General features: G+C 39.0%; 1 protein-coding gene across 2 annotated transcripts in view; it reads left to right on the top strand.

The window, feature by feature from the left end:
• Positions 1-532: 532 nt before the first annotated feature.
• lmo1 (LIM domain only 1) overlaps positions 533-19,350 on the top strand; it is a 50,313-nt gene continuing 31,495 nt past the window's right edge. Inside the window, exon 1 of one of the 2 annotated variants that reach the window (XM_057840336.1) lies at positions 533-1,306. In XM_057840336.1, the coding sequence (XP_057696319.1) occupies positions 1,285-1,306 (22 nt within the window). In that variant the 5' untranslated portion in view covers positions 533-1,284. The remainder of the gene's footprint in view (positions 1,307-19,350) is intronic. The other variant, XM_057840342.1, reaches the window with a different exon arrangement.

Here is a 19,350-nt window from a genome sequence, read left to right on the forward strand (position 1 = left end):
GACTGAGCAAGCTCACACCATAGACGGCCTGCTGGCTGCTGACTAACCAGTGTTCTTGTTCTTCTATTCGTTTCCGCTTTCCTAAATGGCTAATCTTTCTTGGATCTCACCATTAATTGGTTAACAGTCTCTGCAGGGCAAGGAAAGTGGTGCTATTTAAGGCACCCACATGCAACAGCAACACTTTCTTTCATCTTGGCAATGACAGGCAACAATTATATTAGCAGATTTGACAGTCAACCTCCTATCTCGTCACTAATCAAAAAGTCAGCCCATCTGCTGTGTGTATCTGTGCTCGATGTATGATAAAAGTGTGTCCGACGCTAATTAACTGCTAAGTAGACCACAATTAGATACTCTATTTCTACTCCTGCAAGAAAAATAAGAAGAGCATAATGAAAGCATTTCATTGTGTATCGTGCAACATCTCTCTCTCTCTCCCCCTTATTTTCCTCTCTCCTTGACGTACACGCGCGCGTGCATCCGCGCGTCAATACATCCCTACGTGCGTGTGCGCGCTCTCTAACACGCACACACACTTTCTCTTTCCCTTAGCTGTGCTTTTGTGTTTTGTCAGAATTAATGAGAAAAGTTCCCTTGCCCTAGGGGTAATTAGTGTCCTTGGAGTTAAATAAGCTAATACTTAGACACCTCTGGCACAAGCAATTATGTTTGTGTATTGAATAATTGATTCAAAGAGGGGGGAAGGGCTGCTAATCAGATCTGAGCATAATGAATTGATTTAATTAACAGGGGAATCCTTGGGTCGCTGCGAAAGAAGCGTGCGCGGCGCATTTATTGCTCAGAGCAGAGCGGGGCGCGCACAGACGCGGGCACACGGGCGGCGTGAGCACTTTGTCACATTTGCAATTGGATTTGTTTGAACGTAGTTGTCGTCTCGGAGCAAATGAGAGCGAGAGGGAGAGCGTATTAACATCCCGGAGAAAAGAGAGCATCAAGCCGGCTCGGCGTGCGCCTCATCCGCCTTCCAGCGCGCACCGCACAGCACTGTTTAGTCCACATTTGACGTCGCCTCTATTATTCGCATGGAAGTCATTCAAAGCGGTTCGGGCTTATTTATTTGGGCGAGCAGCTCAAGTGTGGAGTCGCGTATCCGGCCACGGCACTCAGCGTCGTAACTATCGTTCGTATTTCTAGAGAAAGGTGCTTTCTTTTCGCCGTGCACAAGCACATCGAGACATTCCCCGGTGAGAAGCTCCGCCGCGCAGCCTCCTGGAGCCAAGGACGGATCGGCCGGGGAAGGACTCCTCGTTCCTCAGGACCATGGTGCTGGACAAGGAAGAGGGTAAGTAACATCCCCGCCTCTTGGATGTCACATCCCGGACACTTGCACTTGTGACATTTTGCGAACACGTTTCGAGCTTGAGTCTCTTTCATTGCGTCTTTTTTTCTCTTTTACCACAATTGAAGGTTGTGCTTGTGTCTCCACTTCCCCCCTGCATCCGAAGTTAAGGTGCACAAAGAGAACGGAATGTTTATTTACACTTGATGTGCAGAGCTTGAAGTCTCCCGCTAAGTGCTTTTTGCCTGGCTGAAGTTGTTAAGAGGCAGCCAGCCTCTGACATCCTCCCCGGGATGGCACATGACAGCAGAGTGCTTTTAACTTGATTGCAAATTATGGATAACGCCGCTGCAGCCTTGACTCACTTTTCCCATCCAAATAGGCCCACTTGCATTACTTATCTATTTCAATGTATTTGGGTTAATGGGCGAGGCAATCTAATTCATTTGAATTTAAATCAAACTCGCCTCTCTAATGACGTTCCATTTTGGATTCGAGCTGACGTCGGAGACGTGCAGTGCATTTATCACATGCTGGTCCACAGGTCTAAATGATGCTCAGTGTACTGTGAATGCATTAAAGCCGGTAATGTGGCACGCGTTTAATATTCAAGCAGACACCATATAGTGGATGTGGAGGGAGAAGAGCACTTTGAGGTCTGAAACTAAGTTTTCTTTCTGGCGACACTTTTAAGAGTCTTGTTTTGCCGAGCCACCTGCTGAGATGCACCACAAATACACAACAATTTGCATTATTTCAAAAAAGCTTTTGCACACATCACGGCTTTTACCCACTAGTAACGGATGCATTGGAGCCCATTATTTATGTTTGAAAATGGATATTTCGCATCTCTTAGCAGTGCATCATAAAGGCATTACATTTTGTGGCAAACACATAAATTGGCCTCCCTGGTGACATCCGTGTTGTGCCGCTAATGTTCCCAAATTAACTGAACTGTAAATAGTCTCCTTTGAATGTCTGTCTGGCTAAAAGTTCCTTATATGATTCATGATCCGGATTGCTTTTAACAGTTATTGGCTAAGCAATATGGTAAATGTACAAGGTGATGCAAATGGCATTAGTGGGAAAGGATGCACAAGAGCATGTAATGCAGTCAATACTACATTAACTACTGATGCCCAATTACAGAACCAGGGAGAGTGGCTTTTAGGAGCATTAGGACTTGCAGAAAAGCTGAGATCACCTGCTGCTCATTGCCTAAAAGCTTCACCCTTTATTTGCTGGACCCGGCCAGTGCCTCCTGCAGTTCGGCCCGGCTGGCAACAGAGCCGGTCTCGCTCATTACGGTGCCTCTTAACGTTTATTGGCTGTAAAGTTATAGCCTTGTCAATTCAACCTTCCCTCCTAATGTATCCGCTCAGCGCTTGCACGGATGGGGGAGCGTCTAGGAGAAAAGGGGGGGAGTTTTGGGTGGCCGCGTAATGAGAGTCTTTAATGATTCCTTAATTACAAGTGTGTTTTTCTGCATTGGCTGTTCATATTGAGGTGTGTAGGGTGCTTGTTTGACAGATGTGAACTTTGACTTCTTTGAGAAAACTACCTCCCAATGAATTAGTCCTTTACAGCATTTTCCTACCTTGGAACTTACATTTTCCTTTTGTCACTAAATTGCAACCCACTATTACAAAAGTTACAATACGTTTGACATGGTATGCTTACATCTTCAAAAGGACAACTACATTTACAAATATCACTACAGAAAAATGCCCCCATCGTTTACTTATATCCAGGCCTTTTATTGTTTTTAGTGAAGAACATCGATAGTTTGTCTTAATAGGATACAAACAAATGTACTAATAACATTCTTAATGGTATGAATAGAAAACGTTTTTTTTAGGTGAGATGCTTTTCTGAAAATTTGGGTTTTGTTTCAATCTGCACCGATACTGAAATTAATTTGACGTGACTTAAAAACTATTTCACTTCGCTTTTTTTGTTTCTCAATATCAGTCGGAAGGAAATCGTGCATTGGTCCGCTGACTGAATAGGGGACCTTTGAGCAAGGCATGAAAAAAAGACAGTATAACAACTTAATGCTTATGAAACTGCCTAATGTAAGCAGGAGCCTAAATATTCATCTGTCCTGTCACCCACTGACCTTAAGCAGAAGCCAAATCCTCCACCGACTGATAAGTTTCTAGTTCCCTGGCGCTGGTTAATTTACGGCTCCCTTATCACACTGTCCTGGAAAATGTGTACACTCATAAAGCGTGTGATTGAAAAGCAATCCTTCAGATGAACACAGACTGGTGATCTGTCAGCTGCTGTAATAAACCTTGGGCTCCAGGCTCACATTTTTATTTTGAAATAATAAGAATTGCTTCATTCTTTACCGGTGTTACCATGGTAATACTGTCTTGTAGCGATGTTATATTGATTCAAAAAGTGGACAGTAATATTTCTTTTCTGTTATTTGGTTTCTCAGGGTTGATTTCTAATTTCCAGTTGGAGATTACTTTTATATGTTCCTTAAGTCTTTTCACTTTTCCACAAGAATGTAATTTGCTCGCTGGTGTTTGCTATTTTCTCAGCTTATTGGTTTGCTCTTACTTCAAAATTAAACTTTCCCATTTCAAATATTGAAATTACAGTTTGCAAGCTGTGGGGCCTGAACAATATTACAAACACACAAGTCACCAGGCATGTGTCTTCCCCATTTAACAAAGCACATCACATTAACTCTTAAGTGTTCCGTGTATATTATTAAAAAAAGAGAACACTTTTCTATTACAGTGTTACCTCTACTTATGAAATTAATTGGTTCTAGAAGTAGTTTCTTAACTTCAACATTTTTTAGAGACGCCTTTTCCATGTAAATGCCCTAATCCGTTTCAAGCCCCCCCCAAAATTCAGACATAACTTTTGTAATGCATAAAAATGCATAAAAAAAATGTAACAAATACATGTTTCAATTAGATTTTTGCATAATAAACATAAAATGTGTGTTGTGCATAATATAAAAAAACAAGAATAGAGTAAAGAATAAAAAATTAATACACTAAGGTAAAGCTATCGGAACACCAGGGGCGAATGAAGAGGACGCTGGGATGCACACATACACATACAGTAGAGGTCCCTCTTAGCCAACTGGACGCTAGGCAATAGCCAATGGCAGAGCAGCAATAAGTATGTTACGTTCGGTAAAATGGGAGCTGCGAGTACCAGCCATACTGTATTCTTGCCTTTATTATCCTGAAATTTCTTTCTTAACAAGAGGCAATAGTTTCCCGTGGAGGCATGTCTTAACCTGAAAATTCTGTATGTAGAGATGTTCTTAAGTACCACTGTATTTAGTCATACATGGCCCTGATGTACAACAATGTCACAATAGCCCTTTCTGTGCCGGCTCTGCAAGTCAGTTGTACTCAGCACTGTTGACTGCCACTAATATCCTAAAGCTGTTGTCAGGAAATCACACGTGCACCCTTGTGAGAGCAATATGTTTAATTCCGCTGCTGGATTCTTTTCTTCTGGATTCAATTCTTGCTGGAAGGTAATTTCCTCTGTCACCATTAAACCTCTTGATCCTCATCACTTGTGATTGTTTCACATTTTCAAGTGTGCGAGATGTGTATCATTCATTTCCCACAATCTTAGAAGAATTTAGAGATTCAATTGAGACACGTGTTAGCGAGTGAGACCGCCCGCCCGCTCGCTTCAGATGCAAACGGCTGCACTCATCAGTGAGATGCAAAAACTCAATTATGCACTCTTGAGCTGTAAGAGCATCCAGTTTATTATTGCCTCAGGCTCGATGTTAAGCCTGCTGTCATCAGTGTGTACCGAGGGACACGTGATCTCCGGGAGGCCTTCAGCGGCCATTGTCCAACCTTCTGTTTTGTGCAATTAATATTGTCACTGTCCGCAGTTTTTACAACACTGGCACTTTGATTGAGAGCCGTGACAGTATTCGGAGGTTTGAGAAGAATTGGAGTAAATAAGAGCACTAGCTAGACACGGGGGTTGTTTTCCTATCCGTATTGTGCGTTGTTTGATTAGTTACTGCGTTTTAGCGCCCCCTGCAACCGACCGGGGCCACTCCAGACTGTCGCACATACCAGAAACCAACACCTCAAATTGTACACATGAGAAACAATAGAGTAGAGTTTGTGAAAAAGTGTGGCTAATAAAAACATTTGCACTTAATGATAATCCATGGCTGTTCAGGAGGTGGGGTAATTTGGATTACAGGGTGGTTGACAACTGCTGATTGGTATTTCCACACAGATAAGACAAAACTCAATGCACTTACTTTGACGTACAAGTGATCCGACTGAGAAGTTTTACAAGATACAAGCAACCATAGAACCAAATTTAGAACCAATGCAAATTTCAACGGAAATTGTTGAACATCAGGTGGCATTGAACCCTGATTTCCCTCTAGGTCAGTGAGATGTGATGAGATGAGATGTAATAATTACTTACATTGGGAGCAAAGGAAGTCTGTTCTCTTTTTGTTTGCGTCTGACACAATATCATACTGCCTCCCAGGGGCCAGGGCGGGCACACTGAAAAGAACAGCACAATAAATTGGCATTGAATTAGCATTAAATCATGACGCACAAGCAGTTTAATAATTTACATTCAAAGCACAATACTATAGGTGTTGTATTCTATTTCCCTACTATGTTTTGTTGTTGTTGTTTTGTTTTGTTTGGGGCAGAACGTCTGCAACAGATTAATTTAATTTGAATGGAATTCAAAGGGGAAAAGCTTTTTGATATAAATGTTTTGTGTTACGAGTCTACAACTTTGGTTGCGGAACTAATTAAACTTGTGTCTCAAGGCACCACTGTAATGGTTTCTTTCTTGGCTTGGCCGCATACTTCCTCAAAGTTTAATCGAAATATGTGGGGCTGTGTTTACGTAATCTCACACCCGAACAAACATTGTATTACCTTCTATGTGCAATTGGTGGAGGTTGTTGACACGAGGAAATGAGTCGTTACTTTTAAAGCACAATTAAAGCTTGCTGTAGGTGCCAGATGTATTCCAGCTTGAGCTGAAACAAACACGGACATGCTCAGGAGGAATGTCGATATTGCGCAAACAGAAAATTCCTCACTAAAAATGTGTGAGTCATCCATTGTTTGTTAATGGGGAAAAAAAAAAAAAAAGTTATTTATCGATATTAGGTAGTGCAGCAGTAACAAATATTAGTTAGTTCCTTGAATTCCAAGATCCTAAACATACAGTATATGTTGTGTTTGATAACCTCTCATGTTTTCACCCAAATGTTATTACAATATAAATCACCAATCGCCAAGAATAACCCTTCGTCACATAGCGACATAGGGCAAGGCTATTTTGAGATTGAAAAAAAAAAAAAAAAAAAAAAAAACTGAACATAACATGTTGCTGATGGAAACTGACTAGGCTACTTGGGAAGATTTTTGAACAGTCTCTCAAATGAGTCCAAGGTTGATGGTCTCCAAGGAGTTTATTACACTCCGACTGAGGTGAACTGTAACACTAAGCACACATACCAAAGAAAGTTACACATAGGGGCCTACTGTGCATTAAAAATAATACAAATTTTCATTTTTCGAGCGCCTGATAGCTTAATGCTAATATTCAAAGCAAAACGCCATACAAACGCTAACTCAAATTAGCATCACGCCGCCTCCTACATCTGAATATTCACACACTAATGCCACGGGAACATTCAGGGCAAAAGCTATAACATCACTCACGTGCATATGGTCTTTGTACGCTGCCCAAAACAGGTTTTAGCAACTTTTGAATGTAAATTAATTTAAAAAAAAAAAATAAATAAATAAATAAATAAAAAAAGTAAGAAATCTAATCTTCTTCTTCATCCACACGTGTAATAATGATTGCGCATCTTTGCCAAGTGCTGCCAACAAGTGGCCAAGGTGTGCACACTCTCAAGGCTGCTAATTACTGTATCTATTGTTGAGGGAATTTGTAATATTTTTTCCCCCGAATATTTATATTTATTTCTTTGGTTTTTATTTACTCTGTATGTTGATATAACGCCACTCTTAATCACTAACTATTGAAAAAAGATATCGCCTTCAAAGAATTATTTGTTTCAAAGGGTGTCTTATCCCTGAGTGGGCAGCTTCTCTTCTTTTAAATATATTTATTTACCAACAAAAATTTCCCTTATTTGTGAGCAATAGTTTTTTGTTTGTTTTTTCTTTTTTTCTTTCTTTTTAACATTTTTGCAATGTTAAACAGTTAACTTTTTTCATATCGTTTTCCACATTTATTTAATTTATTTTATTTCATTATTGAATTTGTATTTTTGGGTCTGTTGTTTCAAATGTTGACCATAAAAGTGTTGTTTGCATGAGTAGTGAGTATTAACAGTTCAATTTTTTTTTTTTTTTATATTTACTTCATATTTGAATTAAATATTGAACTACTCTCTCATTTCCTATGTTTCGTTTGTAGATTCTTTACTGTTAAAAAATTTAATAATAATAACAACATTTTTTTTTTTTTAATTGTGAAAACAATTGCGATCGATGATGTAAAAACAAAATTTGTGATTCTCTTTTGGTCAGCCCAGCCTTAGTGACACAGCATCCTACAATCAAACAATTGACACAGCTCATTTTACAAGTGCATCAGTAGCAGCTCTAAAATAATGGTTGCATGACAGAATGTTCATGTCAATACCTTTTAAATTGTATAAGGTGAACCTGACGAATTTACACTCTTACTGGAAAATCATATGAACGTATTCCTCTATTGTCATTGCTCTAGTTCATTTCCAACTTCAAAGGACCATTAGATGAGTCTTTTGACAAACAAAATAGCGCATAAATTTATTCAAATCAAGAATGGCACATAGCAGAGATTATTTCTAATGAGAATTGAAGTAACGAACACGGAGGGAACCTACTTTTATTAAATTATACAGCCATCTTCTTGGTAAATACAACACCCTGGGGTGCGTTGGCTCATAAAAGCAAACATGCTGTGAAGTAATCTCTCCTAGGATGACCTTCACTAAATCAAATCTCAAACATCAAATTAAAAATGGTGATTAAGATGTAAGTTTTGACCCTGTTAAAGCTAGTCTATCAGTGTTCGGATATTGAAATTGCTGATTTAATCAACGCTAAACACATTATATTTGCTACAACAAATTTCTATGCAAATGGCCACATAATGGCCACTACTCTAAATGAAGAATTTCCACCTTCTTGTTCACACTTTTTTTTTTCAGTTAAATTGTTTTTGATTTGATTCAGACAATATGCTTTCACTGGATTGTCATGTGATGTCATGTGTGATTTGAGATAAAAACATGTCTTAAGTAGTGTAGTCCCGATCCATTGCACAGTATCGGTAACGGCCTCCAATACGGTTATTTTTGCAGCATCCGACAGTACCAGAATTGGTCACAAGATTGGATAATTCACATGTATTTTCAGCAACATTGCACTTTCCGGCTGCAGTAAATCAAATTACTTGGCAAACATGCCTGCTTTGTGGGACTACTTCTCTTTACAAACCAAAGATAGTAAAATAACATGGGGCAAAATCTGTAAACAGAGCATTTCTTGAAAAGGTGGTACCAGCATGACCCAGTCTCATACAAAAATATGATTTGTTATTTACTGTTTGCATTACTTTTGGCAGTATTTTTAATCGTCTAAAACTAAAGACAATTAGTATTTAAGTACAGTATTTAGAAAAGGAGGAGTATACTTAGAATTCAACTGCTTTTCTATGAGGTTCTGTTAGTGTACACATTCTAATACAGTGCCATATCACCTACAAAGACAATTAAAACACACCTCAAGATGTTCCATACGGTTGGTGTCAAATGTTCGAAATACATAGACTGACACAAGCAAAGTAACCTGCTATGCTAGATTTAATCAATCAACCAAAATGTCAAATTAATGAAAATCGATGCATTTCAATGTAAATTAAATTTGTTCCGTGACCATTTTCGCATTGCGAATCATTTTTCTCCACTGACAAAAAATGCATTTAATCCATTCCAAGAGACCTAAAAACACCAGCACTTAAAAAATTAATATTAAAAAAAAAAAAAATACAATATAACATACGTATATAACTTAACATATATACATCCACATATAAGAACCCACAGTTGTAATAAGTACCTAATGTATTGTCCTTCCATTGTTCTTCGTCTTCTGCAGGGTCAATTCGTGGTTGACCAAGCAGCTTAATGGCACCATCAATTGATTTTGTCCTTCCACTGCGAGGAAACCAATGTCAATTGTTGGTGCTCAGATGTTGTAAGGTTCGTTGCCGCCATGTTGCGGCAGTGGTCTGAAGTGCACTCGTATCTCAAATGTTTGCTTATACAGCATACCAAGACCACAAAAAAAAAGCCATGCAAGGCATCACTGTACTGAGTGTCCTCTGAATAAAACTGATGGTAATCTCATTCACTGCCAGCTTTCCCAGTTTACGGTACATGGAAAACTGACTTCCAAAACCATCGATGGCAGAGAATGAGTGGGGTGTTGGATGAATGACATCTGATAAACACTTTTATCATTAAAATTGTAATAGTTCCCCAAGATGTCTCGTTGATGACCATGAACACAACTTCAAAACTAATAATTTGTGTATTGTTTTTCATACCTAATGTTAAAGTCAGTGAATATAAATTTCAGATAAGGTCATCATTTAGAGGGGACTGACTGACATTCAAGACGATGTCACCCTTATCTCCATGAACATCTTCCTAGATGCTCATCCAAGCGAGCGCTCTCATTATTTACCCCATCAGGTGTTCAACAATGTGTTTGAATGACATTAGAGGTCCATGCAGTTAAATAACTGCCCCCTGTGGGGAATCTGCATTATTCAGGATTAGAGTGCCTCTGTCGGTGCAATGCGGTGAGGTGTTCCTTCTCCCCCAACCCATTTTTGACACATTGAGGACCCTGAATGACACACCTGTCTCCTAGCATTTCCTTGGCAATAATAAGTGTGCAGTAATTGCTGGGAAGTGGGGAGGATTTTCAACACCACTTCTCGACCTTGTGAGTGACACAAACTTTGGAAGGATCCCTTTAATTAATCCCTAAATTAGTTTTTTATGTGGACTAAAAAGTGTTTGGCCTCAGTTGTTGTGCTCTAAACTTTTAAAAGAGTTGAGTTGTGAAGATGGTTGGTTTTGTCATCCTTATACAAATGTAAGGGGTGTTAGAATGGTTCCATGACTGGAGTCACAAATTATATTTGATCTTGTCTACAAACTGATTTTTTCTGCAAAGAAAAGATTTGAATTCCCTATTGTGACCATGCTTGTAACTCAAAATACTCACGTCAATCACCCCCCCCCCGCCCCCCATTATAACAATTGTAATGAAAAAAATGAAAAATGACAGTCAGTTCCAAGTAGAAAAAAAAGCATTCTATCATTCTACTTTATACACGACATTATTAGAAACTAAAGAAATAAACTATTTTTTTGGGTCATATTTTTTTATTCAATTCAATGGCTATCATACTTCTGCACGTTATGATGAGCGATGAGATATACAGTAGATGGAGCCTGTCTCAGCAGTAATAATAATTCTACATAGAGGATAAAGAATATATTCCTGTCAGGGCTTCAGACTGCAACCAAAAGGTCGCATTTTGCGACTAACGTTAGAGCCAGGACGAATAACTTTTTTCATCTAATCGCACATGCGCAACCAGTAAGATTGCAGGATTTTTTTTTTTTTTTTTTGCTGACAAGCTCATTCACGGTTAAATCCACTCGTTGGCGGTAATGTAACGAGCTGGTTTGCCAAAGTCAAATACAGCAGAAATTAAAGAAGGTGGAAGTAGGCAATGCATGGAGCGGGTTATAATTGGGGTAGAGGGAAAACTTGACAACACTTGCGAACAATGGCGAAAAGGACAATAAGTGACTACTTTCTTTCCAACAAACCCGACAGCGACACACACCACCCTCTGCCTGTGCGTTATTGCTTGTCTCTAATAAGCTATGAATTTGGAGGGCGTTTTACAATGTTCGTTTTTTTCTGAGCGCCAACAACTTCCTATACTGCTTATTTTTTATTTATGTCCCCAAAGTCATGCCGAGAGGTATCATAAGGTATGTGCTGGTCGTAAACTGCTAAAATGATACGCTCCTACATGTTGACAAAGTGTGGTGTGTGGTTAGGAGCATGAATCGGGAATGGATTTTCACTCCCGTTCCTTCCTACTCCCAAAGAAAAACTCCCAATCCATCCAAATCCCGGGGCTGAGTCAAAAAGTAAATCCCATCCCGTCCCACTTCTATAGAATGACTCCCAATCCCATCCCGCTCCAAGTAAAAATTACTCCCACTCCCGTTTTTTTTTTTATTTATTTATTTATTTTTTTTTAAACACCTTTAAGTTGGTCATTAGGAAAGTCAATGGATTGTTCTTTAGATTACTATGCTTAATGCAGTTTAAAATCAAAATTAAGACCACTCGTCCCCGAGTCACTACTAGACCCATGCATTTTTTAAGACGGCAAGTATTTTGCAGTGGCATCGTCCCGTGTCACTCTCAGAAAGTTTGTAATAACTTGGACCTTCCTCCTTCGGTTTAACCAATGGGTCATTATTTCCGACTTTCATGTGTAGTTCTCTCTTCGGGTTTTCACAACTCCACTGTTCACCATGAGTTTGCGCAAATATAGTAGCCAGAAATCGAAGCATTGGAAACTTGGGATATTGGAATGTGTAGTTCTTTTGACGTACCAACGTCGAGACAGTAGTGGCCCAGGAAAATAAAACCACAAAAAGGGACGCATTGGTCCTGTTAAGTTTTTTAACACAGGTGAAAATTATCATCTATTTAGTTGTTCCCACTCCCGCCCGCTCCTGTTGATTATTATTCCTGTCCCGTCCCAATCACGGAGTTAAGAAAATTTTTACTCCCGTGACCCGCGGGATTTCCCGAATATTTTTTTATTTTCATTAGTCATTCACAAATACAACATACAGTAAATTGCATGGTACATAATTGTCTAAATTTAAACATAACAGGCAAGCCTAAGGAATAACCATGAATAAAGCATCTGAAAAATTTCCGAAATAATTCATGCTCTAGTGTGGATGTCAATTTACGGATCAATAAATCCGTTGCTGATTGGTTGTGTACCAGGTGACAACGAGAGAAATAAAATAAAATTCCCATGTTAACCCTTTAACACTGACCGTGTCGGCGGCTACATTTTTATCCTTATCATCTTTGAAGCCCGTCACGTTGTAATTACGTGCCGCTGGCTAGTCTCATTTGAAAGTGGGGAAGTTGAGGTACACATCCGTTTTTGCTTGAAGTCAATGGACCAAGTAAAGCGGGAGATAATGTCATTTGAGTTTTATAGTTTTTTGTTTTGTTTTTTTTTTCACTCATAAATAAGAATTAAAATACTGCATGGGCCATGTGTTTTATGCCCATATTTTGATAATTTCTTGTCCTTTTTCAAAACTGAAAGCACCACGAAAGACTACATATCCCAGGATCCGTTGTGAGGTCAAGAAGGCCGAACCTAATGTGAACATTGATAATGAATTGTCCAGCGAGGCACCACCTAAGGAAATGCAGGCAAGGGAGCGAGCGACGGCCGGTTGGATTGAGCGAACGACTCTGAAACGTGCGTAATGAATCGAAAACTAAATTTAGCGCAAGCTAATGCATTATTTCATCAACTCATGGAAGAGGATGAGCCGGATTTGTCGTTGTTTTTCTTGGATGATGAGTGATATCTACTAGTATATTGATGTGTGTGTTCGCGAAGCTTGATTGCACGTATATACTTTTGATAAGGTAATGGGTACAGTACCTAACATCACAAAGAGATATCCTCCAAACCCATTTTGTGTTAGATCATATATATGTATTTATATATATCTTTTTCAGTATTTTTAACAGTATATAACCTGTTTTGACCATAGTATGTGTAAACGCCAAGAACGCCTTTGAAAATACCTACTGTTTGTGTTGAATTGTCAAACATAAAACTATTCAGTCTCATTCTATTCTGTTGAATGTTTATCCTAACAAGTTGAATAAATATTGTCAACCTTCAAAACGGTTGGTCGAGCATGTTTGGTTGTCAATGGGACATCAACATTTTACAAATTTTGACAAAGTATTTTGGGATTTTTGTCTTTTTGGGTCCAAAATGTTGATTATAATTGGTCATACTACAATTTGGTTGAATGAAGCACAAGTTGTCTAATTTTGTAACACGTCTGCCTGCCCTCGAGTGTGCAGAGTGGGAGGCAGGAGGAGGGATGGGGTGGTGACGCCATTGCAAACACGATGATGATTGGCTAGGTGGCTCGGAGTGTTAGCATAGCATTCATGGTCTCATTAGCATTGGCATTTAGCGTGGCAAGCATCATCTTAAACTCTCAGGCAACTTTTCAACAACTGCAACGGCAACTGTTCACGGCGTATACAATTAATTGAAAATAATGTGCTTTTTTCCTGCTGAGTATGGAGTAACATCACCAGGTTGACGTCGTTGGAGACCAGGGGTGGGCAAACCGGTCCTCGAGGGCCACAGTGGGTCCTGGTCTTTGTTCCAACTGATTCAGCACAGACAGTTTAACCAATGAGGTTTCAGTGGAAACAAGAAGCACCTGACTGCAATCAATTGATTGCACTTGTAAGAAACCAGATTTGTGAAAGGCTGTACTCATGATGGGTATGAACAAAAACCCGCACCCACTGCGGCCCTTTGTGGAATAGTTTTCCCACCCCTGTTGTAGACGCTTCAATATAATAAGATTTTTTTTTTTTTTTAATTACCAAAAATAGTCTCTTGCCCTAAACTTTTCTTGAATGACATATCCATGAACTTTGTGTGATGTTTTGTTATCAAAACAACTAGAGATAGAAGAGGCAGGAGATTCAAAGCCTCACCTGCATATTGAAAAATATATCTCTATAAATTAGGGTGTGATGATACACACAAGTCACGGTTTGGTGCAGGTTCAGTACAACAGGAAAAGACAAAAAGGCTTTTTTCTCACAGCATGTGAAATTTAAAGTTTGTATTCCATTACAGTCTTATATCGGTGAAATTAAAAACAAAAAAAGGTGTGACCTACGTTTTTTAATGAAAAAAATCAGTTCTATTCAATCAGTTAATAAAACATATTTGATGTGAAAGATACAATGTATAATGTAATAACATGTAGAACCTGAAAAGCAACGTCAGTCACCTTGCTAAGTAACCAATTACTCTTACAATGAGGGAGCTGAGTTACTAACTATTACTCTTTGGGAGAAGTAATTTGTAACTGTAACTAATTACTTTTTTAAAGTAAGATTAACAACACGGTTGCTTAATGGGCTTTAGCTCTAGATAGCAGTGTTGTTTTTGGCAGTGCTTTTAATTTTCGTCAGTCTTTTGGACGATGATACTTATTAGTCTTAGTCATATTTCAGTCATCTCAAAATGTGTTTGTCTTTGTTTTTCTAGTTTTTGTTGACAAAAACTCAAGACGAATTTTGTCTAGTTTTAGCCCACATTTAGTAAAAATGTTTTCGTCTGTAAAAAAAAAAAATAAAAAATAAAAAATAACCTCAATAAAGAAATAAATAAGGTTTTCCAAGTATTTTGAATGAACATTGCAGATGAGCACATATTATAGCGTCTATCTACAGGGAAAACGCCAACTTGTGATAATGCACACTCAGCAGGAAAACAGTACATTATTTTCATTTAAATATACACACCTGGACGCAATGAACTGTAAGTAAAAAAAGTTGTCCGAGAGTTTACGAGGACACTGGCCGTTAGCATTAGCCTAATACTAACGCAAATGCTATGCTAATGCTACGAGTTACCTTTAGTGTTTGATGATCACTCAGCACAGACCTTTAAAGCACTTTAATGCAACATTGCATATTCTTTCTGGTCAAGAAAACAAATCTTACCGTGTGTGCATGCCTGCATGTAGATAGACTGGAGATGACACACTGATGAGTCGGAAAGTGTGTGTGGGGGGAGGGGGGGCACTGCACGTCATGATTGACAGAACCAGACATTGCCACGATGTAGGCTAACTATACATAAAATATGACACATTGTGAACAAGTAGCAGAAACTATTGTGCATTTTCATCTTGTTCTCTTCTTGTCAGATGAAAACTGGCATTCATCTCACTACATTTTAATCTCACAAAACACGTTTATAGCTCATTATCGTCTCGTAGTCGTCATGAAAAAAGTGTTCATTGACGATATATGTTCGTTGTCTTCATCATTGACGAAAGCATTACTGCTAGATAAATACTTATTGTATTCATAAGCCTGTCTTCGGTGTTTCACATTGTTCACTCGTCACTCGTATATCAAGGCACAACTGTATGCCTATCTTTTGTAACCGCAGCACTGTGGTCCAAATTCAGCACATTTATTTGCAAGGTCACATCCAATTTGGATTTTGGACCACTGAAATTATCATTTTTAAAGCCATACACTGTAAATATTTTCCATCCTTTCTTCCCTTCCTCAGCTTCTTCTCATGCCATCTTGCACTCTCTCACTCTTACTTCCTGACAGCTTACCTTGCAGAGCCATAATCTCCCCCCTTCAACCGAGAAAGGAACAAGTCCCCTTCTGTTATAATTTAGAAACTGCCAGTTTCATGTGTTGAAAAAAAAAGCAGCAATGAATTTAATTAGAAAGCTGTTGCATATCTCTGTGATACATTTCTTTTAATTAACCCCATGTGAATAAATTAAAAATAATAGGGGCTGAAAAGTGTGGAAAAAAACACCCTAATGAAGTTTTTCCGTTAATTGGGATGGAGTTTGCAGCCAAACCACAGTGTGTCGTGAACACCAGGCGCTAACAATGCCGCCTGTAAGCCTTAGAAAAAAGGCCCAGGGCCTTCGTGCTGACTTCAAGTGTAAGAAATGCACCTCTGACGTGATGGAAATGACCGTGGGCCGGGAGAAAAGGCAGTCCTGTTCCAGCCCGCTCTGCTGAGACTCCCCATGCCGCGCTTGAAGCCGGGCCAGTGTTATTGCAGCCCTAATGCGGCTGACTCATTTGGAGCGGATCAGGAGTAATTATGGTAGGAAAAGTGGCTGCAGACAGTGGGGGTCAGGACACTTGTAACATGTGAAAAGAGCAATTATTCCAGGAGACAAAACCTTCCCTTATCCCAGGCAGTGCCAGGGTCAATGCGAGGGACGGCTGGGCTCCGTTTCACCGGGGCTTATTAGCCGCAGCGAGCTGCAAAGTTTGAGAGAGTGCATCTTGTTAATGAACAGTCCCCTCCTCATCCGCACAAGCCCTGTCTGCGCGCTCCCACTTACTGTGGGTGTTAATTATGTTGTAATCATAGCATGCATACAGTCCCAGAAATCACCTCACAGACCCCAGCATTCATACAGCACCATCTGGAAATGTAGCAGGGTTGTACAGTAACATAGAGGGCTCTTACAGGGTTGTGTTGGTTGACAAAAAAAAAACAAAAAAACTAACTTAGTATGAAATGTAATATTGACTTGGGCTCAGTAAAAAAAAATGCCTAATTTAATTGTGTGTGCCAGTGTGATTACGTCTGTGTATTTGCGCATTTTTGCACGTGCGAATGCATGTGCAGTCCGAGCACATGCATCCCAACCAAGGATAATCGTACGCCCCCAATAAATTTTTAAGACCAAGATGCTTCTTATCACAAGAGGCACGAAACACACAATTCCAAAGAAAAAAAAAAACAATACTATTCGCATTCTCAAAGAACATAAATGAATAGGATATCTCTCTTGCATTTGCTCATCGTTCCTAGCCAAACAGCCCTGCTAATCTGCTACACAGTCTGGCTAACGATTCCATGCCAATGCATAATGCTACTGAGTTTGCAATAGCACACTAATTCCAACAGTGTAAAATGTACCTTATTCAATAAGGATTATGGCATGCATGCTGGTAAACTACTACTATTGAAGATGAATTTCAACTCAGTGCATCAACTATTTGTGTCCCCAAAAACACACAATGAATATTAGTTCCACAATAGACTCAGTTACACTTTATGCAAATGCCTCTTATGACAGTGTCATATGACTGTCATAATCATGTCATAACACCTGTCATGTAAAAGAATGAATGCTTGCGGCAGATGCCATTAATTTTCATTCAGTAATTACGTCACTTTCGATGTTTATTTTTGGGTAAGAGTTAAAGGTTTGGACACTGAATGACATCTGTCATAAGCATTCATTCATGTTCATGACAGGTGTCATGTCATAATTATCGGATGTCTTATCATGATTATACAGTCTTTTGACAATTTTATAAAACATTAAAATAAAATGTTAACATAAACGCAAACCAAGATTTTTTTTTTTGCAAAAACATATATACTGTAGTATTTCTTAACATTTATGATATTGTGATATAATCAAACTAAATGTATTTATTACTCAAAGCTGATTTTGATGAGAGCTTCAGATGAATCACACAGTGAATCAGTACTCTTTATTTGACTTATCATCGCAAACACACTCATCAGGCCGCTTTCAAGCGCCATGTGTTTTACAGCAGATATTATTAACAGATGTCTCATGTTTTTGTCTTGGCAGTAGAGAAACGTGTCCATGGGCTCAATTACAGCAATGACAGAAGCCCAATGAAAGGGGCTGATTCATGCACACAATGGCAAGACATCTGCATGAGTTCCCCATTAACGCTGGGAGCAGACACTCAGGTCTGTGGATGAATTTGATTGTGTAGTCCCATTGACGTACCTTTGACCGTAAGGACAAAAACTTCAAAGACTCAATTTAGCCTTATGTTCCTTTTAGAGTTGCAATATTAGCACTATAATTTTGTAGTGCGTTTACAGTTAGCTAACAGTATACAACGAGTCATTCGGGGTGGTTGAGTAACCCTCTATGTGTGGTTGACGTCTCGTTTAAGAATAGGTTGAAGTCGGACATGTGAAATTTAATGATGACAAATGCATTTTGTTTCAGCTGTTTGCACCCATTTTGTAACATCTAATTTGCCAAAGCATCTCTACGGCGTGTGGCTCATATTTGCTGCAGCTGCGGCAAGGAATTATTAGAGGCCCCTGGGAGAAAGCCCACCCGGGGCCAGCTTCCACCTCCTTGAAAGACCACCGCCCTCCCCATGTGTCAGGAAGGCTGAGTGAGTCTCATCAAGATCTTTTAACTCCCCGCGAACTGGCAGAGGGCACTTCACATTGTGGCTTTTAATTGATCAAAAAGGGCCTTTAACAAAACACACAATCAGAGGCAACTGTCCCCTCAGCTATTAAGGCTGAGTGACGTAAAGAACAGATGTTCCACTGGGATCAAGTGTAGGAGGATATTGAAGAGTGTGCATCCATTTCCTTTCAGTTGTACCCTGTGCACAATGAGGCATGTAAAAAGAGAGCTGCAAATGATTGATTAGTTAATCAAAAAAAGCTAATTAACCGTAAATTATTCAGCAATTACACTGGCCAATTTACTTATCAGTTTGGTCATCATTAAGATGTGAAATATTTGCATATTTCACCATATTAAATGTTGCTTTGTCTCTTATTGGTTGGCAAAGGTAATATACATAAAAAAAAAAGAAAAAAAAAAGAAAAAAAAGAAACGTAAAAAAAAAAAAAAAAAAAATGGTTACCCTCATTACTTCAACATAATTGGATATATAAATGAAAACTACAGATCATATTAATATTCCCGGCAATATATTTTTTCAATAGTAATCAAAAAAGCTAATGCACATCTTTTAATATAGCATAGGTGAGCTCATTTTACTTCACCACTTTCTAGGTTTTCCATTGAGCACTCCGTGGAACGCATTTTCTTCTAAACCCTTTAATATATCAAAAATGTTCTGTGATGAGGTGATAGCTGTAAAGTCTAAATAGGGTAACACAGAAAATCGGATGCTATCGCCGTAATGGAAAATACATGCTCTGACAGACTGCTTGGAAAAGAAAAAGTTACAGTACATATTGTTGAAAAGATATGATCTTAAAGGAAGTGGATGGATGGGAGAAGAGAGCCATGACAGGCCTTTGCACAC

Source organism: Corythoichthys intestinalis, chromosome 1 (assembly GCF_030265065.1).
Source record: "Corythoichthys intestinalis isolate RoL2023-P3 chromosome 1, ASM3026506v1, whole genome shotgun sequence".
NCBI lineage: Eukaryota > Metazoa > Chordata > Actinopteri > Syngnathiformes > Syngnathidae > Corythoichthys > Corythoichthys intestinalis.